Genomic DNA, 27,749 nt, shown 5'->3' with positions numbered 1-27,749 from the left:
GGCGCCCCTCAAGGGTTTTCTATATATGGTATCATGTCGTCTTCAAATACCGAATGTTTTACTTTTTCCTTACCAATTTGGATGTCTTTTATTTCTTTTTCTTGTCAGATTCCTTAAAAATTTAATATACTTTAAAAAAAATTTTTTTTAACGTTTTTATTTATTTTTGAGACAGGGAGAGAGAGAGCATGAACAGGGAAGGGTCAGAGAGAGGGAGACACAGAATCTGAAACAGGCTCCAGGTTCTGAGCTGTCAGCACAGAGCCCGACACGGGGCTCGAACTCACAGACCGCGAGATCATGACCTGAGCCAAAGTCGGGCGCTTAACCGACTGAGCCACCCAGGCGCCCCTTAATATACTTCTTAACATGGTTCTTTTTATATCCTTTCTCCAACTGATGGTGGAAATTATGTTCCTATTTATGTATGTTTTCCATTTAGATAAAAATATTATCTGTTGAAAGCTTTTTAGCGTCAGAAATGACCTGACATTTCTTTTAGGGAGCAAGCAATGAAAGACAAGGGCATGTTACCCTTTCTCTGACTGATGAATGAAAACTGACAGTAACAGAATGTCACATTTTAACAACTTACTACTTTAGAAAGATAATTGTAGAATAGGTAATTCTGTAACCACACTACATTAAGAACTCCTAAAAACAATAAGTAGCATATACATTTTTAAAATGAACAACATACATAAAAGTAATTCACATAAGAAATATCCACAGAACAACTAAGAATGGTCAACAGACATATGAAAACACACTAAACATTAATAATAAAGAAGTTACTTTTTTTAAAAGGCTGCTAATTAAAATATGAAAACATTTTCCTATCAGTTGCCAAAAATGAAAAGGATCAAGAATGTTCAACATGGATTGATAAGGACATAGAAAAATGAAAGTACTTATATATTGAGAGGATCATAAACTGGCACAAACTTTTTGAAAGTCAATAGGACAGTGTCTAATAAAATTTTAAACATATACACCTACCCTAATTCCCAGCAATCCCATTTTTAAAATCTAGCCTATGAAAATAGTGTAAATATATTTCTAAGAGCATTCATTATAGCACGAGCATGGGAGAGTGAATAAACTTTGGTATGTACATACAATGGAATATCAAGTTCTCATTTTAAAATGCAGAATATCTTTGTTACTAGTTTGGAAAAATATGTAAGATGTATTATTAAGCAATGAAAATAATTTGCAGATATATACGGCACTTCATTTTTATTTCTGAAAAAGAAACTGTGCTTGTGTATATATGAAAACAGAAAAACATATGCAAGTAAACACAACCAATTCTGAACAACGGTAACCTCTGGAGGGGAAGGGAGTTTGGTCTGAAGAGGAAGAACAGGGAAGACTTTTTATCTTGTATTTAATACTCTGCATGGTTTTCATGCATTTTAACAAGTATATGATTTTATTCAAAAAGTAAAGAGGCATTTAAATATAACATTTATTGGGTTTTGCATTTAATTGATTTATCCATTTTGGGGTTGCTTTATTATTGTAATACTTTATGAAGGGTTACTTTACAATCAGAATGAGACCATTCCCGCAGAACTTGTAAAGGAAAACAAACACACACCTAGAAGTAGCAGATTCGCTGCCCGAGCCAGCATGGGTTCATTTCACTAAGGGATAAGTTAGATCTAAGGTAAATGTGTGAGATGAGTAACCCACCTAAAGCACCTAAAGCAACAAAGACGGTGAAGATAAAATGATAAACCCACCTGGACTATATCCAAAACCATGCCGGCTGAAACCGTTCCAAAACCAGCTAGCAAAAATGGCACAAGTATTTGCAGCGCCATGATGCCACTGGATTCCTTTGGTGACTTCTGGTTTACTTCCACAGTGGCATCTTCGTCGCCATCACTAGATGCAGCTTCATTCTGTAACATGGCAGCTGTTTCCGCAGCGTCCCTTGCATCACAGTAATTGTAGCTGGCATAGTCATCATACTTTGGGCTGCAGCCTGACGGTGCGTGCCCACTGTTGCCATGAAAAGGCGGCTCTGAGAAACTGTGATACTCCATGTGCTGCTCAGATCGATTACTAAAAGTCTGGGCTGCAGCTGATAATCCCTCTTGCCAAATGCCATTGGTTTTTTTGTGCCTATCTTCCTGGTTTTTCTGGTAAATTACTGGAACCATACTCAACAATAAGTTTAAAAACTTATCAGATTGAATTGTATTTAAGCTTAAAGTCCAGTCTACAAAACCTCCTCCACTACTTGGACCACTACTCGTGTTACTGGTAATAGATCTTCCTTTACTATTAGTCATATTGTCATCACAAAAGACCCTGTACTCCTTAGATCTCAAGCTTCACAAACCATAGCAGGTAAAGTCAGAACCACACAAATGCTGGTTTAAATTAAGACGCTGACTTCATTTTGTAGGAAATAATGTTTCTACTAGTAAAAGATGTTTAGAAGGTCCACAGAGGGATTGGATCTGAAAAGAAGAAAACAAAATCATTTTTAAAAATCAGATTAACTGTCTTCATACTTAAGATTCTCATAGAAAACACATGTTCTTTTTTTTTTAATTTTTTTTTTTTACATGTATTTATTTTTTGAGAGACATAGAGAGAGCACAAGTTGGGGAGGGGCAGAGAGAGAGGGAGACACAGAATCGGAAGCAGGCTCCGGGCTCCGAGCTGTCAGCACAGAGCCTGACGCAGGGCTAGAACTCACAAACTGTGAGATCATGACCTGAGCCGAAGTCGGACGCTTAACCGACGGAGCCACCCAGGTGCCCCGAAAACACATACGCTCTTAAACCAACCCTAAGGTATAGGGACACTATACTTTGTGGCCTTAACACATACCCGTTTTGACCCATACAACTACTTTGTACACAGAAAACAGTACAGGGCTATTGTGCCCAATCTTTGTCAAAAGTTTCTCATCTTTGCATACTTAATGCAGCTGATACCTACGTAAAGTCATCAAATGTCCCTGCAGTCCTACAGTGGACAAATTTATTAAATAAAGTGATGGCTTCTATTACTTACAGGGAGGTCTCAAAATGAAATCATTACAACTCTTTACATACGTCAGTACATAATAAAAGGTAAAGTATATGGCATCATGTTTTAAATAATAAACCGTGTAACTTTATTTACAACTTGAATAATATATATTTTATCAAAATGTTATTTTTATTAAATATGAGGAGACAATGATAATTTTGCCATAAAAACATTTGGTAAATATCCTAAATACTGTTCAGGGCATTTATTTTACAAATACTTACTGAAAGATCTACTTTGCAAGCCAACCAAAAGAAAGCTTGTAATGCACTTATAACTGAATGCTCTTCTCACAAAGTCTGCTCTTTGTAGACTGCCCGGAGTAGAGCCAGCCCTCACAGGCTGGCCAGTGACCAAATTCTCTCTAAAGACTGAATGAAGAGACACAGACACAGCTGTAGCTGGTTTGAGAGTGACGGGCACTGAGCTGCAGGTTCATACCCCCCCGCCCCACCCCCCAACCAACGCAGAGAGCCTAGGCGAACCGCTGCTGCCGTAGCTGCAGAGGCTTTCAGAGCAATCTACTGCAATGGGTCTAAAGGCCTCAGGTCAGAACACTCAGGCCTGCCTTATACTTGCAAGAGCATCCGCGATCAAGAAATCGGCACTTATTTGATAAGGGACAGATGACCCACTGCCCACCCACCAGGTGAGAGTAAGAATGATTGCTGCCCGTACTGCTGCTTTTAGTGAAAACTATTACATCTTTCAATATTTGTTTTCAATTCCTTAGAATGTCTATCTCCTCTCCTGGCATAGGAAAATCAACAGCAAGAAATGGCACACAGAAAAGAGAAGGAGCTACGGAGGGGACAAGCAGGTGTGAGAGCCTGTCTCATCTACTCATCATTCACTCACTTTTCTTCCTTCCCTATTGTGACTCTGGGGGCTCTTGGAAGTCCTACTGGGGAACATTTTCAAATAGATTCTAGGACTCCAGACCTCCTGACTCGGAATATCTGTTATTTGAGGCCTGTATATCTTTCTTTTTAAGCTCCCCAAGGGATTACAGTGTGGACTTCTTGTTGACTTGTCCTGAGAATCCAATGAGTAGATTAAGTACTAGTTGCTTTTTTTTTGCCACTCGCAGGTTGATCTGCATATAGAGAAAAGTCAGTGTTTAAAGAGAATCAGTGTCCAGAGTAAAACCAATGTCAAGACTAAAGCAGAGGAGAAAACAAGTAGTCCCAGAAAAAGAAAGACAGGCAGAACAGCAGCCTGAAAACCCTTCATGTCGAGATGCTGAGCTGTACTTCTGGAACTTACGAGATTCCCAGCAGCCTTATATGAGAAGATTGAGCAGGTTTCTGTTCCTTCAACCTATTTGCCCCTTTTTATTTTTTTAAATATTTATTTATTTATTTATTTTGAGAGAGAGAGAGACAGCACACACAAGTGAGGTAGAATCAGAGAGAGAGAGAGAGAGAGAGAGAGAGAGTAAATCCCATGCTGCTTCGTGCTATTGGCACAGAGCCCAATACAAGGCTGGATCTCACAAACCATGAGACCAGGACCTGAGCCAAAATCAAGAGTGGGACACTTGACTGATTGATTGAGCCACCCAGGGGCCATTGCCCCTTTTTAAAGAGTGTGCATTTCACTGCCTCAAAGAGATCCTCAACTAAATAAAATATAAAACAAACCCCAAAGGGATTGAGTTTTAAGACAAATCTATTCTACTGAAGGGCCTGTGATATATACAGGGAGTTTCTTCCTTTTGAAGTAGAATTATCAGGTTGATCAAAACAGAAATGTGGAGAAATGTAAATAAACCAGAAAGAAGGATGGTAGCATCTGTACCACCATCCAGTCACCCTAAAGTTCAGAAAACTCAAAATGTGTCCTTGGGAAACTTGACCAATTAACCCTAGATAGAAAAATAAAGGAGAGGGTAGGGGTGGGGAAGAGAGGAATTTCTCAAGACATCTCTGTTAGAACATTTTTACAGCTAAGCACAGTCTACACGGTGTTGGCCAAGAGCGATCCAGATGCAAAGACATGTCCAGCTCATACTTTTGTTCCTAATATTCTCATTTCTGCATAAGCTATTCAGAAACTGAGATGGAGAGATAGATACTCATCAGGGTCTCTGTTGACAGAGACCATGGAATAGGGCTGAAATCCAGCCCAACCCTCCATTCTAAGGGCTACCTTTTTCTGTGAAGCACTGTACAAATTTCAGGGGCACCTGGCTCTCTCAGCCAGTAGAGCTTGAGACTCTTGATCTCAGGGTCGTGAGTTCAAGCCCCACAATGGGTGTAGAGATCACTTTAAAATAAAAATTTATACGAATTTCCATTTCCTGCGTAAACACATTCTTCCTCTATTCCATGCAGTTCTGGTAGGTCTATCAATCAACAGTATCCTACCCTCCAGACTACATGATGATAAATGGTTTGAGCAAAACCTACTTCCTCTCCCGGAATTTCATGTGCAAGTAAAACTCTGGATTGTGAATAACTTGTTCCGCAAGTGTTCCACAAGACAAGCAAACATGTCTAGTAGGTTTTAATTTAATAAATGAGTGATGTCTTGCAATACAAGTAATACAAGACACCAAACATCACATGATCACAACTGAGCCAATGGTTCTGAAATTCGCTCTGATATACCAGTGCTTTGGATTACAAGCATGTTCCCAGAACGAATTATGCTCACAAACCAAGGTTTTACTGTACTTTTTTTCTTACTATGTCCTGAGTGCCTACTGAATGCTGAGACATAATTAACAAAATAGGCACCATTCTTGCTTCTAACAGATTTTACCTTGTAGTGGGGAGGAAAAGCAACCAGGTGAGCAAACAAATGAGATAATTTATGATAAAGGCTATAAAAGAGAGAGCTGATTTAACGAAGAGTGAGTAAGTTATAGGACTACCTTAATGTGGAAGGTCTCTGGGAGAGTTTACTCACTTCCCTTTGGAACAACATAATTCTGAAGCTGTCACTTCATCTTCCACCTCAAAAAGTCCCCTCTGCCACCACCACTATTAGTACCACTTGAAGGAAAGCCCATCTACATTAGAAGAGGATCCACAGAGAGAACCAAAGCCAGGAGATGAAAGGGTCCTGACAACATAATTAGAATGTCTATTTCATTTATTTTAAGCTCATTCCAGCGGTGTTGTTACCAATTATATGGGCCAATAACTCTTCATTGCATAAGATAGTCTGAGTGGTGTTTTTTGTCCTAACATCTTTTTTTGTTGTTGTTTAAGAATGCAATTTGGAAACAGTAGGGATTACCTTGTTACAGGCACATGCCGTGGACCACATATCACTATTTTGCACTGAGGAATATGTGTTTATTTTTATTTTCTCCTTCATTTTATCAAGTTAGTGACTGATCACCAGTTAGTCTAATGCTTGCTTACTGACAAGTTCCATTCCACTCTTAAAGACTCCTTAAACTTTTTTCTTTTAAAGAAATCACCTAGGGGCACCCAAGTGGCTCAGCTGGTTGAGTGAGCATCAGACTCTTGATTTCAGCTCAGGTCATAATCTTGCGGTTCATGGTGAAGCCCTGCATCAGGCTCCATGCTGACCACACAGAGCCTACTTGGGATTCTCTCTCTCTCCCTCTCTCTCCAAATAAATAAATAAAATAAAGAACTCATGGAATAATGGATTACAATCGAAATACTTTGTGGTAGATTTAAAATGAGTGATGTACATATATGCCCCCAAATAAAAATTCTTACTCTATGTTGTTGTTTACCCATGAATGAGTAAAAACAAGTAAAAAATTTTAAAAATAAATAAAAGGAATTGGGCAAAGTTTCCCGTAGCTTTAAGGTGCTTAAGTTAAAGAATGCCAGTGGAGATATTTATGGCTCATTCTTCAACTTCTTAGTAGATTATATTAATCTAGTATCAACCTAGATGAGAAGAAATAGTGTCTTTAGAACTTTAGTGGAGTGGCCGAGGCTTAAATTCTGAGTTCTTGCTGTCAGTTGTAAAGCGACAAACTCTAAGAAAAAATAATCCACTATTTTATTCACTAATGGCCAGTATTTCCACAAAACAGAAGTTTCAAATTAAAATACAAAAAAATCAGCAGTAGAATACAAGTAGAACGATTAAAATTGTGGCCTGGGACTTCTTTTTTTTTTTCCAAAATTGCTAGATGAAAAATGCATATTTATCTATACTACTCATCTAACGTCGGTGAAGATATCGGGCATAATTCAAAAACCCTAGATTAAGTGGCTGCATCAAATACTGTTATTTAGCAGTTTTGTTCCAAAGACTCTTTAGGTGCTGAGCACAACCAACACAGGAACAATTCTATTTTAGTGCCTTAGATCCTTGTTACTCCAAGTATGGTTTATGGTCCAGCAGCACTGTCATCACCTGGGAGCTTGTTAGAAATGCAGGACCTCCGCTCTCATCCCTAGCCCAACCTGTGAATCAAAACCTGCACTTCTAATAGCATTCCCAAGTGATTTGTGTACACATGAAAGCTTGAGAAGTGTCTCCCAGTACATTCAAAAAAGAATCTGATTTACATTCATTACACTAAAAATTAGATGTTGTGAAACTTTCAAATGTGAACAAGGATGTGAGCACTGGTAATACATTAAACACTACTAGTGCAACTATAAACATTATACTGCCTTGGAAAACAATTGTTGTATGCTAAAATTAAAGATTCTATGCCCCACATTTCAGCAAATTCCACCCTAAGTTCATATCCTGGAGAGACTCATGCACAGTATACTAGAAGACACATAAAATAATATCCTTAGCAGCATCTTCATACTAGTAAAAAAATTGGAATTAACTCAACAGAAAACAGAAATTGTGGGATATTAATACAATGGAATATATGAAGACGGGTAGGATATAATCACAAACTTCAAGAGAATGGGTATATTTGAGTACGTGGTATAAAAGCACACAGAGAGCTTCAAAGGTATTGGTTATATTTTTTCAGCTTGATAGTGGATATCTGTTTCTTACTGTTCTTTATTCATATAGACTACATGAGTGCTTCAGTAAAAATGATATTGTAGACTTTATTTTACTCCCATTATTGCTGCCCTCCTATAAGAGAATTATCTCCACCCGTTGCCATGTTACTTGAAGGGACTGTGAGAGAATTCTACTTCCTCATCTCCACTGACAGCAGATTTGGCCATGTGACTTGAATTGGCCAATGGAATAAGAGCAGCAGCAACACCTACAAGCAGAAACAGTTCAGCTATGTCTCTTCTTCCATCTGTCATGAGAAGGGCATGTCCTAGGTTAGTGCTACTTCTTCAGACTGGGTCCTGGGCTGTTAGAATGGCCATCAACAGGACAAAAGATAACAAATGCTGACTAGGATTTGAAGAAAAGGGAACCTTTGTCCACTGCTGGCAGGATTGTAAATTGGTACAGCTATTATGGAAAAAATATGGAGGATCCTCAAAGAATTAAAAATAGAACTACCATATGATCTAGCAATTCCACTTCTGGGAACATATCCAAAGGAATGATCTTTGGATCATTGAAAAGATATCTGTAGCCCTGTGTTCAGAGCAGCATTATTTACAATAGCCAAAACATGAAACAACCTAAGAGTCCACTGAAAGGTAAGTGGATAAAGAAGTTGTGGCGTGTGTGTGTGTGTGTGTGTGTGTGTGTGTGTGTGTGTACATAATGGAATATTATTCAGCCATAAAAAAATAAGGAAATCCTGCCATTTGCAACAACATGGATAAATCCTGAGGGCATTATGCTAAGTGAAATAAGGCAAAAAGAGAAACACAAATACCACATGATCTCATTTATATGTAGAATCATAAGAAAAAGAAAAGAAAAGAAAGGAAAGGACCCAAATGCAGAAAAAGAATCAGATTTGGGATAACCAGAGATGGGGTCAGGGGAAGAGAAGGGTGAATTGGAACAAAAAAGGTTAAAGAGTACAAACTTCCTGTTATAAGATACACAAGTACTAGGGATATAATGTGCAACATGATGACTATAGTTTCCTCAGCTCTATGACATATAAAAGTTGTTAAGAGAGTAAATCTTAACAATTCTCACCACAAGAAGGAAGGGTTTTTTCCCTCATTTCTTTTTATTCTCTCTATATGGCTTGATGGATGTTAACTTACTATAGTAATTACTTCACAGTCTAAACTTTATGCTGTAAACCTGAAACTCACACAGTGACATATGTCACTTATATCTCAATAAAACTGGAAAAAATTTAAATAAATATATATATAAAATTTTAAAAAAATTTAATGATCTTTTCTAAAAAATAAGCGTACATAACAATCTCTATCAAAATAACACCAGTATTCTTCACAGAGCTAGAACAAACAATCCTAAAATTTGTATGGAATCAGAAAAGACCCAAAATAGCCAAAGCGATCTTGAAAAAGAAAACCAAAGCTGGAGCCATCACAATCCCTGACTTCAAGCTGTATTACAAACCTGTAATCATCAAGACAGTACGGTAGTGGCACAAAAACAGACACTCAGATCAATGGAACAGAATAGAGAACCCAGAAATGGACCCACAAACGTATGGCCAACTAATCTTTGACAAAGCAAGAAAGAATGGCCAGTGAAATAAAGACAATCTCTTCAGCAAATGATGCTGGGAAAACTGGACAGCAGCATGCAGAAAAATGAACCTGGACCACTTCCTTACACCATACACAAAAATAAACTCAAAATGGATGAAACACCTAAACATAAGACAGAAAGCCTCAAAATCCTCAAGGAGAAAGCAGGCAAAAACCTCTTTGACCTTGGCCGCAGCTACTTCTTACTCAACACATCTCCGGAGGCAAGGGAAACAAAAGCAAAAATGAACTATTGGACCTCATCAAAATAAAAAGCTTCTGCACAGCAAAGGAAACAATCAGCAAAACTAAAAGGCAACCAACAGAATGGGAGAAGATATTTGCAAATGATGTAACAGATAAAGGGATAGCATCCAAAATCTATAAAGAACTTATCAAACTCAACACCCAAAAAACAAATAATCCAGTGAAGAAATGGGCAAAAGACATGAATAGACACTTCTCCAAAGAAGACATCCAGATGGCCAACCGACACATGAAAAAAATGCTCAACATCACTCACCATCAGGAAAACACAAATCAAAACCACAATGAGATCACCTCACACCTGTCAGAATGGCTAAAACTCACAACTCAGTCAACAACAGATGTCGGTGAGGATGCAGAGAAAGAGGATCTCTTTTGCACTGCTGGTGGGAATACAAACTCTGGAAAACAGTATGAAGATTTCTAAAAAAATTAAAAATAGAACTACCCTATGTCCCAGCAACTGCACTACTAGGTATTTATCCAAGGGATACAGTTGTGCTGTTTTGAAGGGACACATGCACCCCAATGTTTATGGCAGTACTATCAACAATAACCAAAGTATGGACAGAGCCCAAATGTCCTTCAATGGATGAATGGATAAAAAAGATGTGGTATGTATATGTATATGTGTATATACTCAGCAACCAAAAAGAATGAAATTTTGCCATTTGCAGCTATGTGGATGGAACTAGAGGGTATTATGCTAAGCAAAATGAGTCAGAGAAAGACAAATATCATAGGACTTCACTCATATGAGAAGCTGAACATACAAAACAGATAAACATAAGGGAAGGGAAGCAAAAATAATATAAAAACAGGGAGGGTGACAAAACATAAAAGACTCTTAAATATAGAGAACAGAAGGCTGCTGGAGGGGTTGTGGGAGAGGGGATGAGCTAAATGGGTGAGGGGCATTAAGGAATCTACTCCTGAAATCACTGTTGCACTATATGCTAACTTGGATGTAAATTAAAAAATTAATTAATTAACTTTAAAAAATAACTGTACATTTTAACACCAAGAATGAAGAAGGGAGCGGTGCCTGGCTGGCTCAGCTGGAAGAACTTGATCTTAGAGTTGTGAGTTTGAGCCCCATGTTGGGTGTAGAGGTTACTTAAAATGAATAAATAAATTAAAACTTAGAAAAAATATTATATGGGGTGCCTGGGTGGCACAGTTGGTTGAGCATCTGACTTCAGCTCAGGTCATGATCTCGCAGTTCATGAGTTTGAGCCCCACATCAGGCTCTCTGCTGTCAGCACAGAGTCCGATTCGGATCCTCTGTCCCCCTCTCTCTGCCCGCGCCCCTACTCATATTCTCTCTCTCTCAAAAACAAACATCTAAAAAAATAAATACAATAATTAAAAAAAAAAAAAAGAATGCAGAAGAGACAAAATGTTAGACCAAAAGACAGCCTTTCCATTAAACACATTTAGATTAATGAAGAACTCACTCCATGTTCCCCATAAAAGTACTGTCATGGGACAGCACTGGTCTACAGAGTCACATCAGAGAACCACTGACTTAAAGAAATATAAACTAATAATACCAGATACTCCTTATGAATTCAACTTTGGTCACAAAAATGAAAAACACTAGTTCAAATTGCTTGTTTTTAAAAGTTAGGTGGGGCGCCTAGGGTGGCTCAGTCGGTTAGGCGACCGACTTCGGCTCAGGTCATGATCTCGAGGTCCGTGAGTTCGAGCCCGGCGTCGGGCTCTGTGCTAGCAGCTCAGAACCTGGAGCCTGTTTCAGATTCTGTGTCTCCCTCTCTCTGACCCTCCCCCGTTCATGCTCTGTCTCTCTCTGTCTCAAAAATAAATAAACGTTAAAAAAAAATTTAAAAAAAAAAGTTAGGAAAAGCAGCATATTGTATGTGTGTTGATTTACTACATCATTATCTTGGAGAAAATCTGTTCCTGGTGCTGGAGGAGGCATTGTTTGATTGCAAAGGCTAAATAATACACTTGAAAAATCCAACAGAGCTGTGAGTTACCAGGCCTGTCCTGCCTAATTACTAAGAAAGGCACTAAATGAGAGCTTAATACTTTGTTATCTTCCCACAACAAAACTGTTTTGAGTTAATCTGTTACCAGCATTCTCACAGTTAGTCAAAAAATCTCAAAACTTGTCCATCAGGTGGGTATATTTATATAAATATATTTGTATAAATTGTATGTATTCGTATAGTGTGCATTCTGCTCCCTTCTGTTTTCTTTGACTATGTTTTCTGGTTAGTTATTCAAATGTAGGTAGTTACCACAGAGGATGTATTATGTGGTCAGTTAGTTTTCAGAGAGGTTAGGGCAGACCTCAGCTGACATACAAAATTATTTTCTAGTTTCATAAAAAATTTTGGTTCATTCTTTTGAATAATACTCAGTAAGTACTTAATTGTTTAATTGTACAATCAGTTCATAAAGAAAGATCATGTCTAGTTAATTTGCTTTTTGCAGCACCTAGGCAACAAGTTGACTTTAAGTATTTTCATTTTAAGATCTAAACCTGTGTAAACTTAAATCCTCACCAATTTCTCTCAATGATCAACTCCTTTCACTTAAGCAAAAATTATGTTTAAAAGTCTTTTAGATATCAGTTTCATGACCTGAACACTTCAGGTTCCCCATTTCTTATCCACAATTCCCTTTTCCTAAGGATTTTCCATCAAATCACCTTTCTCAGAGCTCATCCCAATAAGCTCTTAAACAATCATCCCTCTGGTTTTCTCATGTTCACCCCGACACCACTCTCTGCCATTTTGCTGTGACCTCATGCCAACTCCTCCTTCCTTGAACGCTCATCAGAACCTGGGAGGACACTCTAGTCCCATCTATGGGGATCATAGACCTTGACTACTGATTTGTACTGAAGAAGTCTCTTCTCATTTGAGCTAGCCCTACCACTTTTACTGAAATCATTTCTCATTTTTAGCCCTTGATTTCATTAGCCTCATCCACTGGGCTCCCTATATCGCTTATTTTGGGTTCCTAATGTTTCACAATAACTCACTGCCTTCTACTAGATTACCAAACCCAGGTAAATTATTCGCTCTCCTCTAAACTTCCTTCATTCAATCCAATCTCCTTTATTCAGCTTTTCCACTTCTATACTTCCTACCAAATTGTTCCTAACAGCCAGGAACAATTCATCTCATTCAAAAGGTGATGATAAAAGTATACCACCTCAAAGAAATCTACCCGGGGCACCTGGGTGGCTCAGCTGGTTAAGCGACCAACTCTTCATTTTGGCTAAGGTTATTGCTTCTCGGCCTTTTGGCCAAGATCAAGTGTTGATTTTGGCTCAGGTCATGATCTCATAGTTTATGAATTCAAGCCCGCATGTGGGGCTCTGTGCTGACAGCGTGAAGGCTGCTTGAGATTCTGTCTCTCCCTCTCTCTCTCTCTACCCCTCCCCCACATGCATGTGCTCTCTATCAAAATTAACACTTAAAAAAAAACTACCCAAATTAATGTAGGATTAAAGGTACAGAGAGGAAAGAACAGTGAAAATTTATTGCCAACAATAATTAGAAATTTTCCTATCACAGTTTTAAAGAGAGCACTTAAAAAAAATTTAAGTTTTTATGTTATTCTTTGAGACAGCATGCACGTGAGGGGGGCTAGTGAGGGGGGGGAGAGCGGTGGGGAGGGGGGTGCGTAGCAAGAGACAGAGCAAGAGAGAGCGAGAGACAGAGAGAGAGAGAGAGAGAGGGAGAGAATCCCAAGCAGGGCTCAATCCCATGAAGCTTGAGATCATGACCTGAGTTGAAATCAAAAGTGGGACGCTTAACTGACTGAGCCACCCAAGCGCCCCGGGAATTTTTCTTTTAAATGAAAGGTAAAAAATCAATTTGTAATATAAAAGAAATCTCCAGAATTCCAAATGCACCCTCTTGGCTTGGCAGAGGTATATATTTCATGGTATCCAGTTAAGAATGTAGAACTAGGGGGGAAAAAGCATATAAATATGTCTTCTGCTCATGTCCCGTAGCTAAACAAGGAAAAGGAACCATCCCACAGTGACAATTCTAAAGAATGAAGGTGAGCCCACTTAATAACTATCCCACAGGCTTTATAAGGGGTTAAGTCTCAAATTGGTCCAAACAACAGATGAGCTATAGTAATTTACATATCTCATAATTTTTATCATTGTTGAGCTCATTTAAAGGTAGTTGGAGGGGTCCCTGGGTGGCTCAGTTGGTTAAGCATTGGACTTTTGATTTTGGTTCAGGTCATGATTTCATAATTGTGAGATCAAGCCCCATGTCAGGCCTGAGCATAGAGCATGCTTAAGATTCTCTCTCTGTCTCGGCAGTGGGGGGGGGGGGGGGATGGGCTGGGTAGCTCAGTCAGTTGAGCATCTGACTTCGGCTCAGGTTACAAACTCATGGTTCATGAGTGCAAGCCCCACGTTGGGCTCTGTGCTGACAGCTCAGAGCCTGAAGCCTGCTTTGGACTGTGTGTTTCCTTCTCTCTTTGCCCTTCTGCTGCTCATGCTCTCTCTCTCCCTCCCTCCCTCAAAAAATAAATAAACATTAAAAAAATTTTTTTAATAAAATTTAAAAAATAAAAAAATATTCTCTTTCTCCCCCTCTGCCCCTGCCTCACTCTTTTTCTCTCTCTCAAAAAAAATAATAAACAAAATTTAAGAATGGTTTATTTAGAAGGATACGTCAAAATCAAGCTAATGATTCAACTAAAACATATCCCAGAGTTAAGCCATTTCTACTTATCGAGAAAATGTTGACAGAATAAATATGTGTGTCCAAAGAACTATGTGTATTGCATAAACAAAGTACAGTTTATTCTACCAAGTGCCATCAGTTAGATTACATCTAGTCCCTATCAAACCAACCAACTGAAAAATGAGGAAAAAATTCAACCATTTAACTAGATATTCTGATTAAATTCAGAGCAATACACAAATAGTTTTAATAACACAGGAAGCCAACTATTACCAAGAACATCAGTTAGTGCTACTGTTTGAAAAAAAACTTGAGGAATAGTAGGGTGGCAAACAAGTTTAATCAGAGAACTCTGTTTTGAAGTTGAGAAAGCGCTTTTCAACAACAAAACAGTTTATTTCTCCTACTCTGTCTTCAACATTTCTTACACGTATCTTATTCAAAACTTACCACTTAACACTCTCTCCTTCAATTGACAAGCTATTGACATTCATTAATTTCCTGCAAACTCCTGCTGAGAACATCACCTTCTCATCAATCATTCATGTATAAAGTCATAAGAAACTTTAGAAATAATAGCTACAGACAGAGTTGCTACTGAAAACTGGCATTTTTCTTTTCTTTAATAAATATTGAGGCCCCCCCTTTTTTTTTTTACTTCAGCAGCAAGGAAACTGATAGCTATAGTTAAAATTCAAATCTATGATTAATGTATTCATCTTAATGTTATACTCCTAGTTTTACTTTGTCTAGTACTAGTCTTGTAATTCTTTTTTTAAAAAGCCAACATTTCTTGTAGGTGTTGTTTTTTTATAAACTGACTCAACACCTCTGTGTAAAAGATAGTGTACATAAGAATAAAACATAAATAATGCATTTCCTTACCAGTGTTCTCTGGCACTTGTAAGTCTAAAATACCTAAATTTAGAAAGTAAGTAATGACTTCATCAGCATTTCAAATTAGTAAACATTTTTCCAAACTCCTACAAAAGTATACTTTCATACTTTTCCCCCATGACACATCCTTATATTCTTACAGAGAATTCAACCCTGAAAAGGTAAACCCACTTCTAGACCAACATAAAATATACCATCAGCTCTGCGTATAATTGAACTAAAAATTGAAAATGAACTCTTTCAGAATTTTAAGGTACAGAAAGGATGCCAATGTTCCAAAGTTTAAAAGAAAAAAAAATCCTATTTTTAAGAACAGAGAAAGGAAGAAAAAGCTGATGTGTCAAAATTTAAAAGAAAAACGAAACTTTCTTTTTAAGAAAAGAGAAAGGAAAAAATGATTTGCCACAGATGAAGTCAGCATTTTTTTCTACATTTTAAGACCAGGAGTGCCCCATAATTTTCACAGTATCTCATTGCAACTATTTACTTAAAGCACTTCTACTCACCCACAGCTCCCCCCTCCCCCGGCCCCAGATCTCAGAGGTGAAGCAGTGAACTGATGGGCCGGCCATATTACATTACCTTCCAAAGTGATAAAACAGCACAGCTCCCTCACGGAGGTGTTCCTCAGGCGGCAGCCTAACACCACCTTCCCCCGCTGGGACACCTGCACAATGGCACCGCCCAGAAAGATGAAGTTGATCTTCTACCTTCCCAGGCTGTGCCTTCCCTCAAGGGTGCTCCCTGGTACATAGCGCTGTGAAGTCAGTTCAAGTGCACAGACTCAGTACAAGAGAGGATACACAGATGAGGTAAACTACAGGTACACAGTGTTATGTTACTTGATTATCTTGGCAACAAAGTGAAACAATGGCCTAACTCAGTATCTTTACTCCCTGCAATCAAGTCTCTTCTCTACCCTTTGGTCAGGGCTGTGTACCTTTTTACTCAAATACCAGTTGGGTGGGGGCGGGGGGGGGGGGAAGGGGAAAAAGGTTGGGGGAGGCTCTGGGTCCAACTTGAAGTTCAAGCTAACTATACTCAAAGCCACCTAAAAACCAGCCTAGTTGTCATGATGATCTTTGCTCGTAAAAATATCCTGACTACCCTTCCTTCTTTCCCTGCTCATTTGAAACTGTTCTTCTAATTCCCACTAGCATAGAGGGAGGTTTTTTTAAATTTTTTTTTTTTTTTTTTGGTCTTCAGTGCAAAAAAAAAAAAAGAAGAAGAAGAAGAAGAAGAGGCAAAGATACACAAAAATTGTTTATTCTGGAAACCCATCATTCCGAGATAATCATTGATGACATAGTGGTATATAACTTTACTATATTTTAATATATATATATATTTTTCAAAACAAAAATAGGTTTATATTGTACATATTATTTTACATCCTGCCTTTTGTATTTCATAAAATATCCCCCCAAATTTCCTTATCAATATTATCCTACTGAGTTACTATTAATGGTTACTTACAATTTCCTCTTTCTAAAATTCCTCAGAGCTCTAAAATTGCCTCTTCCTTCCTACTTCTCCCTCTGCACTCATCTCTCAATAAGAATAGCACAACCAAAAAGCAACAGCCTTCATTTAAAGAACACAACCTAAACACTGCCAGATAGCTGACAAACGGTTGCATTCATTTTCCATAGCCATGATTTCATTTATACTTTATACTTGTTACATAATTGCAGATGAATAACTACATGTGCCCACCAAGCTGCAAAGCAGGGCCAGATTACCACCAAGTCTATGGCAGGTCTCCCTCATAATCTATCACATCTAATTCAAAATGACTCATATAATTCAAAGTAACTCCAGGGACTCCTAGGTGGCTTAGTTGGCTAAGTGTCCCGACTCTTGATCTCAGTTCAGGTCTTTTTCTCAGGGCTGGGAGTTCAAGCCCTGCACTGGGCTCCACACTGGGTGTGGAGACTACAGTAATAATAATAATAATAATAATAATAATAATAATAATAATAATAATAACAACAACACCCCCAGAGTCACAAAAAGGCATTATTTTTCCCAAGACTACCTCACTGTTTCTTTAAAAAACATTAATTTTTTTCTCTCTCTTTTGGTACTTCCTTGCTAATGCTCAAACACATGCTTGGATTGCCTAGTAAGCACTGCCCCCAGGGTTGAGAAAGGGATAGGTTTTGTTCTAAAGAGTAATAGCATTTAGAATTCAGATTACAAAATCTATTCACAAAATCCCATACCTGAGTATACAGATTTCAGTCAAGTACGTTTTGAAAAGGAGAGAATATTAACTGTCTGTTCAAAGTTGTAGACCCGATGTGGAATCACTGGCAAATGCGTTATGCTGTGTTTGAAACTGTACAAAGCTTACCGAGATATTTACTATGCTTTCATTAAACGGGTTAATCAATAACAGGGCTTGCACTGAGTGATTTTATGGGGAAATTTCAAGTGACTCATTTAGCACATCTCCACACTTCAATTAAGAGAGATGAGCTTCTTACAAAAACTTAAATGTCAAGAAATGTCCACACGCCAATGATATTGACAGTAGTTAAGTCAAACTGCTGTGTCTTAAATCCTGACTTTTACTAGCTGTGGGATCTATGCCTCTATATCTCCGTTTCCTCAAACAAACCAACAAACAAACCAACAAACAAACAAACAAACAAACCTCCCTAACTGGGTTTTCATAAAGATTAAATGACTTAATACACGTAAAATGCTTACATCAGTGTACTGAGTCTTCAAAATATGTTTAGCTAATTATCATTATGCATCATTAGTTTTATACTTTATAAAAGGTTCAAAACCTAATATTCCACCTCTTTCTCCCCATACTAGGGGAATATACTATACCATACAATCACAAAGATATTATAAATTGCTAAGTTGAACCCCTGGCTTATAACTTTCAGATCAACTGTTTTGTCCGAATTTTCTCTAAAAAAAATAAACTGAGGTTAAATATTTATCTTTTATACAACTTATCCAATCTTGCTTTTAATTACACTGCCAGTATGCTATAAAGTGGTATGTGCGTGTGTGTACATATATATTTATATACATATATATATATATTGACCAGTTTGTACATACACTAAACAGTACACCTACTGAACAATACGGGTCTTCAGGAAACCGGTACTTTAAAAGAAAAAAAGAAAATGAAACCTGAAATAGGAAGTAGCTCTAATATTGTTGTTAAGTTTACACACCATACCTGGTGTATCTTTCATTTTTAAAACGATATCTAAATAACATTTTTACAGTTTACAGGGAACACATACTACCTTAAACCACACCGTAAGGTTTATTCCAGACTGAAAACTAAGTCTACTCAACCAGAACATGAAGCACTAGAAAGACAGAATCCATCATGAGTCTGCCTGGGGTTATTTTGAAACCTTATCATCTGTGAATGCTAGAGTACAAGAGTTTTCTGCTTTAAAAAAAAAGAAAAGAAAATTCAAATGTTGTTAAAAATTCTTTGTTAATTATTTATCTAAAAACATAGAGGAAAGTGGCAGAGTGTGAAGAAAGTAGCAGACAGCACTCTGGACTCTCACAGAGTCTTTTTTCGAAAACCTGGGAGACAGACATGTTCATACCCTGCCGTTTGGGAAACTGAGTCTTGAAGAGGTAACGTAATATGCCCAAGTTGTAAAGTTAGTAAGATAAAGATACAGGACTTGAATTCATGACTTGCTGACTAACCAGCTCATGATAAGGAAGACGCTACAGGCGTTCTCTGTGTTATGATCCGTCTGTCCCAGAGCAGGCCATGGGGGACAAGGATTACAGAACCACGATCCTTCCAATACTCGTTCTCAACTCTGCTCATGCCCAACACTGGAATCCAGTAAATTGGATTCAAGTTATTTTTTTTTTTTTAAACGTTTATTTATTTTTGGGACAGAGAGAGACAGAGCATGAACGGGGGAGGGGCAGAGAGAGAGGGAGACACAGGATCGGAAACAGGCTCCAGGCTCTGAGCCATCAGCCCAGAGCCCGACGCGGGGCTCGAACTCCCGGACCGCGAGATCGTGACCTGGCTGAAGTCGGACGCTTAACCGACTGCGCCACCCAGGCGCCCCGGATTCAAGTTATTTTTTAACACAGCTGATGGTTCAAGAATGAAAACAGCTCCTTCTGAAGTCTCATCCGTAACTCACAGGTGAATTCTCTGCGTTTTCTTCTATTATTCAATTAATAAGTTAACAAGTATTTCCTGAAGACCCAGAAATGTAGTGGTATCATAAATTGCCCTTTTATAAGTCACATATAAAACTGCAGAAAAGGAAGAGACCACTTCTATCTTAGTAGTACCTGCCCCCACCCCCGCAAATGCTCTTTCTTTGCAAAACATTATTGCCCTTATTTCCACGAAGGTCATCCTTTACTAGTTTATGAGCTTTTGATACAAAATTCTGCGTATTTCCTATTCAACATTAGTCAAAATGTAGGTGTTCACTAAATACCTGTTGAAGGAAGGAATGAACAAAACAATGGTGAACAAAACCTTAAAGAACAGGTAAGATTTAGGTGCGCCTGCGTGGCTCAGTCGGTTGAGCGTCCAACTTCAGCTCATGTCATGATCTCATAGCTTGTGGGTTTGAGCCCCACCTCAGGCTCTGCACTGACAGCTCAGAGTCTGGAGCCTGCTTCGGAGTGTATCTCCTTCTCTCTCTGCCCCTTCCCTGCTCATACTGTCTCTCTCTCTCTCTCTCTCAAAATAAATAAACATAATAATAAAAAAATTTAAAGAACAGGTAAGATTTAGAGAGATGGGAAAAAAGGTAGGGGTTGGGGGAGAGTGGATTCCAACAAGGTGACTGGTTATCATTCATAAAACTGCTGGGGAAAATAGACAGGTCTATGTGGAACACTCATGTCACTATGTAGCAAAATGGTGAACTGGGTAAGATCTGGAATTCCTTAGTAGGGTGTTTAGGACTTCCTTTTCTTATCTATCTACCTACCTACCTATCTATCTATTTATAGCAAGAAGGAGAGAGGGGCAGAGAGAGAGAGAGAATCCCAAGCAGGCTCCTATCTATTTATTTATTTATAGTGAGCAGAGGGGGGGGGGGGGGGGGAGGCAGAGAGAGAGAGACAGAGAGAGAGAGAGAGAGAGAATCCCAAAAAGGCTCCACCTCCATGCCCAGTGCAGAGCCCAACGTGGGGCTTGATTCCATGACCCTGGGATCATGACCTGAGCTGAAACCAAGAGTCAAATGCTCAACCCACTGGGCCACTTAGGTGCCCCTAAACATTTACTTTTAATGCAGAGCAATTATTTGTTTAAATTAAACCCTATGTGAAATCCCTATATATAAAACAGGAACAGACAAAGCAGTACAGAGTGAAGCACCCTGCTTCCCATCCACTAGGTCTCTACCTACCTAACTTGAGAAGACCCAGAAGTCCCTCATGAGAGCACAATTTGAAAAACACTGGGTTAAAGAAAGGTCTGGAAGGGCAGATACCAAAGTGCTCAGAGTATTTACTTCTAAAGAACCAGGTTGGCCTCGGTCGTGGGGTAGGGTAAGGAAGGACTTGAAACACCACTTTCGCCTTTTAAATCCTGTATATTTTTATATTATCTGTACTTTTGCTTATATTGAGCACTTTTGTTTTAAAGTTTATTTATTTATTTATTTTGAGAGAGAGAGAGCAGGAACGAGTGTGAGCGGTGGAGAGGCAGAGAGAAGGAGAGAGACAATCCCAAGTAGGCTCTGCACCGTCAGTACAGAGCCTGACTAGGGGCTTGATCTCACAAACCACAGGATCATGACCTAAGCCGAAATCAAGAGTTGGACCGTTAAGTGACTGAACTACCCAGGGGCCTTTATTGAGCACTTTTTATTTTTTAATTTAAAAAGTAATAAATAAGAAACCATTGCTCTAAAACGGCACTTTCAATGGTTAAATTTCAAGTGCACTGCCACATTGTAATGAATCATTTCCCTATAGCAAGGCATTTTCTTGACTAAACTACATTGCACCGAAAATGAACATCTTGGTGCATAATAATTTCCCATATTTAGAATGATTTCCTGAGGATAAATTTATACAAGTTAGCAGCTTCAATTTAGGTTCTACAATGCACTGCTTAAAATAGGACTCTGTAGAACATAAAAATACAAGACTCAGTAAGTATTTTTAAAAAAGCCATCCCATATTAGCAAAATTAGATTCTAGCACTCATGTTTAAGCTACATAAAATCTAATTTACAAAACTAATTAGCCAAGTTTCCACATCTCAAAAGTATATTAAAGAGAAATTTGAATCAGAACTTGAAATCTCTCTACCTTTCATGAATTTTTCATAACTTCTCTTGCCACTTATCGAAACCATACACTTAAAGAATTTTTCCTTCACAGTTGGGTTTCACAATCTAATTCTGTGAAGTCACAGTACTGTGACAGTACAATCATTCTCTGGCAACAAACTGACATCATTAAATTCTTATTTGTAAGTTCTTTGGGTGTATGGATGTTCTATTTTTACTTCTTCTAAAACCAAAATTTATTCTCTGTTGCCTCTCCACTAAACTCATATGATTGATACATTTTAATCTAATTTATTCTCTTTGTTCCTAACCATCTTTATAAAACTGTCTTCTGGTGAGTGCTCCGAAAATGCCCATCCAAACAAAATATAAATGACTGCTAGACTGCCTCCTCGTATGAACAATCTGTCATTGCTCTGTAGTCCTTGGGAAGAAAAACTCCCAGATCAGAAAGTCTCTTCTTTTTCTTCTCTCTGTTACTGCTTTAGAATAACATTAGAGTACTTTTTGTTAAATATTATCTTTTAAATAAATCAATATGATTCTATCACTAACATGATTCCAAATGAGAAGACAAGAATTGATGGGGGGGGGGGGGGGATGGGGAGAGAAAGAGAGAGGGAGAGGGACAGAGGGAGAGAGAGAATCATAAGCATGGGGCTTGATCCCACAACCCTGGGATCATGACCTGAGCTGAAATCAAGAGTCAGACGCCCAACCAACGGAGCCACCCCAGGCACCCCCCAAAAAAGAATTTCTAATAAAACCTTTTCTTTTTTCCAAAAGCAAGTATTATTAGAAACATCAAGGTCATTTCTACTACCATGTAACAGTTCTAATACACAGGATATTTAGACTCTATCAACAAAGATTTACTTAATCCCTACTGGGTACCAAGCACTAAGCTAAATGCCAGAGGTTCAACATGAGACAGATCTTTCCGTCAGTGCAAAGGCACTTAGGCAGACAATAAGTCTTTATGAAATGGGAGGTTCCAGTACAAAAAACAGAAGAAAGATTCTTTAGAAAAAAATAGATTAGAACCAAATTTGGAATACCTGTAACACTGGGCCAAGGAATTTGCGGTTTGTATTTGAGTAGCGAAAGACCAGGCACTCAGAAGTATCTCTGGAAAATAATTAATCTAATCAGACCCTTTTCAGTGGCTTCTCATTTCCTCTAAAATAAATCCAAATTCTTTAACAAGGTTAACTAAATCCTGTATAATCATTCCCATCCACCTTTGCCTGTGGTCACACAGGCTTTTTGTCTATTTCCTCTATTGCAGACATTTTTAAACTTTACACATTACAATCTAGTAACTATGTGTGACACATTTTCTTTTTTAAAAGATGCAGATCACAGGGGCACCTGGGTGGCTCAGTCGGTTAAGTATCCAACTTCAGCTCAGGTCATGATCTCATGGTCCGTGAGTTCGAGCCCCACATCAGGCTCTGTGCTGACAGCTCAGAGCCTGGAGCCTGCTTTGGATTCTGTGTATGTCTCTCTCTCTCTGGCCCCCCCCCACTCTCTCTCTCTCTCTCTCTCTCTCTCTCTCTCAAAAATAAAATAAAAACATAAAAAAAATTTTTTTTAATAAATAAATAAATCAAAGATGCAGATCACAATCCACTAAATTGAATTTACAATCTACTGGTAGCTGCCCAGGAGCCTGCAGTTTGAAAAATACTGCTTTAGTAAACCACCCTCTCTCTCCCTTCTTGGCCTTTCCGTATGTTCCTTTTTCCTGAAACTCTTGCTCATCCTCACTCTTCCCTTTCACCTGGCTACTTCCTATTCCACTTTGTGACCTTGGGGCTCAGCCATCACTTCCCCTGACCCTCTCAGATTGGGTCCCCCTCTTCTGGTCCCAAAGTACTCTAAGCTTTCTAACATTTATTACGCTTTATTGTAATTGTTTCTGCACTAGCTGTCTCTCTAGGCTGTAAACTCCATGAGAGCAAGGACCCATTCTTGTTCACCGCTGAATCCCAAGGGCCCAGCCCAGTGCCTACTAGACACTCAGTAAATAAATATTGGAGGAATAAAACAAGTTAGGAAAAAGACTTAATAATCTATACATTTAACCATACAATGAAATGATCACCCACTTAAAAAAACTCTTCCAAGGAAAACATGACCTCAGCTCCAATTTTATAAATGATTAATTTCCTAGGCTAGTCTATGAAACGCAAGAGGATGGCTGCTTATTTTTCTAATGACAGCAGAACCTTCACTCCTCTGAGTAGGAGAAAACGGGATTGAAGAGGGCCATGGAAGGGACACTTTTCTCTTACCCCAGCAGCAATTCCTCTGAGAGAGTGATTTACCTAAGGGCTAAGATAAAAATAAAGGTCAATATTCCAGACAGGCCCCGCCCCCAAGCTCTCACTGGCTGTCTGGAACTTGGACGCCTTCAAAGAAAGTTTCCTTTCCCATTCCAACTCCTAGAAGGTAAACTTCCTGATTCAGGACTTTCCCTCCCTGCAGGTGAGACCTGTACCTTAGGTGCTACAGTTGCCTCTAGGTAGGCAAATTAAGAAGGAATAGAGAAAGCAGGGATCTAAACTAAGTTTTCCAATCCAGCTTTACCAGAAATAACAAACTATTATAACAGTATTTTCATCTTCATCTGGTTTCTTTACTCTGATCTCAAGAAACCAGAATCTGGAGACAGAAGGGGTGTAATTAGCACACTGGAAAGCTTACACATGCACAACAGTCATCGCAATCTGACTTCAGGGTCCTAGGAGGAGAGTAGCAAGCAAGGAGAAGCAAGGTGGAGAAAAGGGGAGGAGGAATGGAATGAAGGAGAAAAAGGTTCTTCCACTTGTGCTATTTAGAATTTCTCTTGGGCAAAAATATCTCGATATATTGAATCTATCTTCATGTCCTACAACCTTCCCTTCCAAACTCTCATTCTTGCTTTTCTTGACTCTTCTTCCAGACCTTTTATGCTGTCCAAAGATCTCCATTTTCAACACCCACACTTCTAGAAATACAGCAAGTTTTGCCAAACCCGCAAAATGTTCCATGATCTCATACTACTTACCTCTCTTATCCTTCTTCAAGTCAAAATTCCCATTTCCTCAGTGTAGCTGATCAAGGGGAACGCAATCTGAATAAATCCATTCACATTAAGATAGAATAACTGATTGACAGTCCTAGCCTTTGAACCCTACTGGAGATATATATACCTTATATATATTAAAACACATACAGTATTTTTAAGTTACAGAAATCTAACTACAATAATCTCAGAGAAAAGATGAGAGGTGCCTAGAAGTTCACCATAAAGGAGGCAGGGTCTGCTCTGACCACCATTTCCCAGGGATCATGTCCCCAAATTGTTCCTACTTTTCATTGTCCTCAACTCTCAGTCCTTAATAAGTGACACTAAAAACTCCAGAGTGCAGAGAAGGCCACCTTGGAAAACATTTGTAGCCTCGGGACATTTACGTATCCTTTGGGTGAGTCAGTAACAAACTATTAGTTTGGATGGGTGATATTTTCAACATGTTTGATAATCATTCCATTAGCTAAAAGAAAAACATACACTCAGCTTATACAGTGAAATTATGCATTCTATGAAGGAAGTCAATGAGGCATAAAAGGGTTAAATGTTTCCATTGTTATATAATTTAGCAGTTGAAAAGCAGGATTGGGCTTTTCTTCACACTTTTATTCAGCTGCTTATCCATTAATTCCACTTGGAAATCTTTAATTTTATTTTCTATAACATTTCTGAAATTTGGAAGTATATTTTTGAACAGTCACATTAGGATAATAGGAAAGTGAGCCTGAACTCCTGAGAGACAGGTGCCGTGTCTTTTCCAGTGGTTTTTGCTAGAAAAGAGCTGAGGCTAACGCTGAATTTGTGTGTACTCAGAAATTAACCACGAAATAAGCATAGTTGCGTTCATTCAGCTCTAAGTGGCTCTTAACTTCAGTGCCATCAGAAAAATTTGCCCCCCCCACAGATGAATACAACTGTAATAAAACTACACGAACTTAGTAAAATAAGACCTTCCACTTTGCTTGAGCGGGTAAGTATATGAAATTTTAATTGAATCACTGGTGTTTGCCATTTTTTATTAGTTTGTTTAGCTAGCCACCAATCCGAGTTATTTGTAATTACAGTGATAACTGGGACTTTTTTCAAACCAAGCAAAGAATATATGAAAACACCAACTGTGTGTGGTCTCTGTTGTGGCTTTTCTCAAGATACCAGAAAGGGAAACAGGCAGTAAGACACCCAAGAATTGACAGGTCGGGTATTCCGAAAAAAGCATAAATGGCACTTCGTTTCCCCCAAGTAGAAGCACCATGTCACTTGCTATCAGGTTGGTTGGCTTTTTTAAAGTTTACTAGCCCCCAAACCTAAAATTTCGTCCACAAATGAACAATACAACAGTAAAAAGACAAACACTCGACATGTAAGAAAAAAGACAAATAACCCAATTAAAATATAGGCAAAGGATACGAAGAGACATTTCTCCAAAGAAGCCGTACAAACAGCAAATAAGAACACGAAAAGATGCTCAACATGATTGGTCATCAGGTAAATGCAAATCAATACCACTTCCCACCCACTAGCATAGCTATAATAAAAACTACCCAATAGACAGTAACAAGTGTTGGCCAACAGGTGGAGAATTTGGAACCCTCATACACTGTTCGGCAGGAATGTAAAAGGTTGCAGCTACTATGGAAAAGTTTGGCTGTTCCTCAACAAGCTAATCATATATACACCCAAGAAAAATGACAGCATATGCCCACATAAAAACCTGCACACAAATACTCATAGCAGCATTATTCACAATGACCAAAAGTGGAAACATCCTTAATGTCCATCAAGTGATGAATGCATAGACAATATCTGAAACTATGCTACACATATACAACGGAATAGTACCCAGCCATGAAAAAGAATACGGATACACGCTACAAAACGGATGAACCCTAAAAACACTTTGCTATGCGAAAGAGGCCAGACACAAAAAGTCACCTACTGTACGATTCCATTCATATGAAATTTCCAGAACAGGCAAATCCTTAGGGAAAGGACGTAGATTAATGGTTGCCAGAGGGTGGGCTAAGGGAGAAATGAGAAATGGCTGCTGATGGGTCAAAGGGTTTCATTTTGACGTGATGCTAATGTTCAGGATAGTGGTGATAGTTGCAAAACTTTGTGACTATGTGAAGGCCGCACTTTCGAAAGGGCGAATTTTACGGTGTGTGCAGTATATCTCAATTAAAAAAAAAAAACAAACCCAAGTGCTCATTTACAGACAGACGACACGTAATATGCATGTAAATGGTAAATACATAATTCCATACGAACATATGATCTCTCCATGTAGATGCACGTTTGGGGGGGGGGGGTTAACTGAGATGCGTGTATTTCACTTACATAAAGAAAAGAATCAAAGAGGGCGGGGACACAGAGCAACTGCGGAGCCCTGAAGCAGCGGAGCCGGGGTGTGCCCCGAGCCCGCCTGGCGGCGTCTCCAGCCCAGCTCACCTTCCACCCATCATTCGGCCACCACCCGCTGCCGGGCCCAGCGGGGCTCGGGGCCGCCCGCCCGTCCAGCCGCGGCTGCCGGCAGCCGGCGCCCAGGGCCAGCCTGCGGTCCCGCCCGAGGTGGGGCAGGCGCGGGGGCCCGAGGGGGTGGGGAGACACAGCGGCTCGGGAGGGGCGCGCCGCCGCTCCCCGTCGCCCCGGCCGCTGGGTCCCGAGCCCGGTCCCGCCCCTCCTCCCTCCAGTACCTGGGATGCGCCCGAACCCGGCGCCGCGGCCAAAGCCCAGACTTCCCCTCCATTATCACCTGCCCCGGAGCGCGGCCGCGGCGGCCGGTGTAAGGAGAGGGGACCCCGCCTCCTCAGACGCGACCGGGGCACCCGGGGCGGGGGACGGAAGGAGCATTCACCTGGTCCCCCGCGGCGGCGGCGGCGGCGGCGGCGGCTGGCGGCTGCCCCGGGCCGCGGCTCCTTCCTGCTCG

The 27,749-nt window shown here is 39.4% G+C and overlaps 1 protein-coding gene across 3 annotated transcripts in view; it reads right to left on the bottom strand.

The window, feature by feature from the left end:
* The window catches only part of SLC41A2 (solute carrier family 41 member 2), a 122,227-nt gene extending 94,497 nt beyond the window's left edge, over positions 1-27,730 (bottom strand). Inside the window, exons 1-4 of one of the 3 annotated variants that reach the window (XM_040491023.1) lie at positions 21,767-21,833; positions 18,537-18,598; positions 16,049-16,223; positions 1,749-2,474 (exon numbers count right to left, since the gene is read on the bottom strand). In XM_040491023.1, the coding sequence (XP_040346957.1) occupies positions 1,749-2,303 (555 nt within the window). In that variant the 5' untranslated portion in view covers positions 2,304-2,474; positions 16,049-16,223; positions 18,537-18,598; positions 21,767-21,833. Of the gene's footprint in view, positions 1-1,748; positions 2,475-16,048; positions 16,224-17,691; positions 17,806-18,536; positions 18,599-21,766; positions 21,834-27,677 lie in introns of those variants that run through there. The other 2 variants (XM_040491024.1, XM_040491025.1) reach the window with 2 other exon arrangements.
* Between the last annotated feature and the right edge of the window lie 19 nt (positions 27,731-27,749).

This window comes from Herpailurus yagouaroundi, unplaced genomic scaffold (assembly GCF_014898765.1).
Source record: "Herpailurus yagouaroundi ecotype Mexico unplaced genomic scaffold, PumYag 182, whole genome shotgun sequence".
Lineage (NCBI taxonomy): Eukaryota > Metazoa > Chordata > Mammalia > Carnivora > Felidae > Herpailurus > Herpailurus yagouaroundi.
Note: the sequence above shows the minus strand (reverse complement) of the source record. Positions and strands in the feature narration are given on the sequence as shown.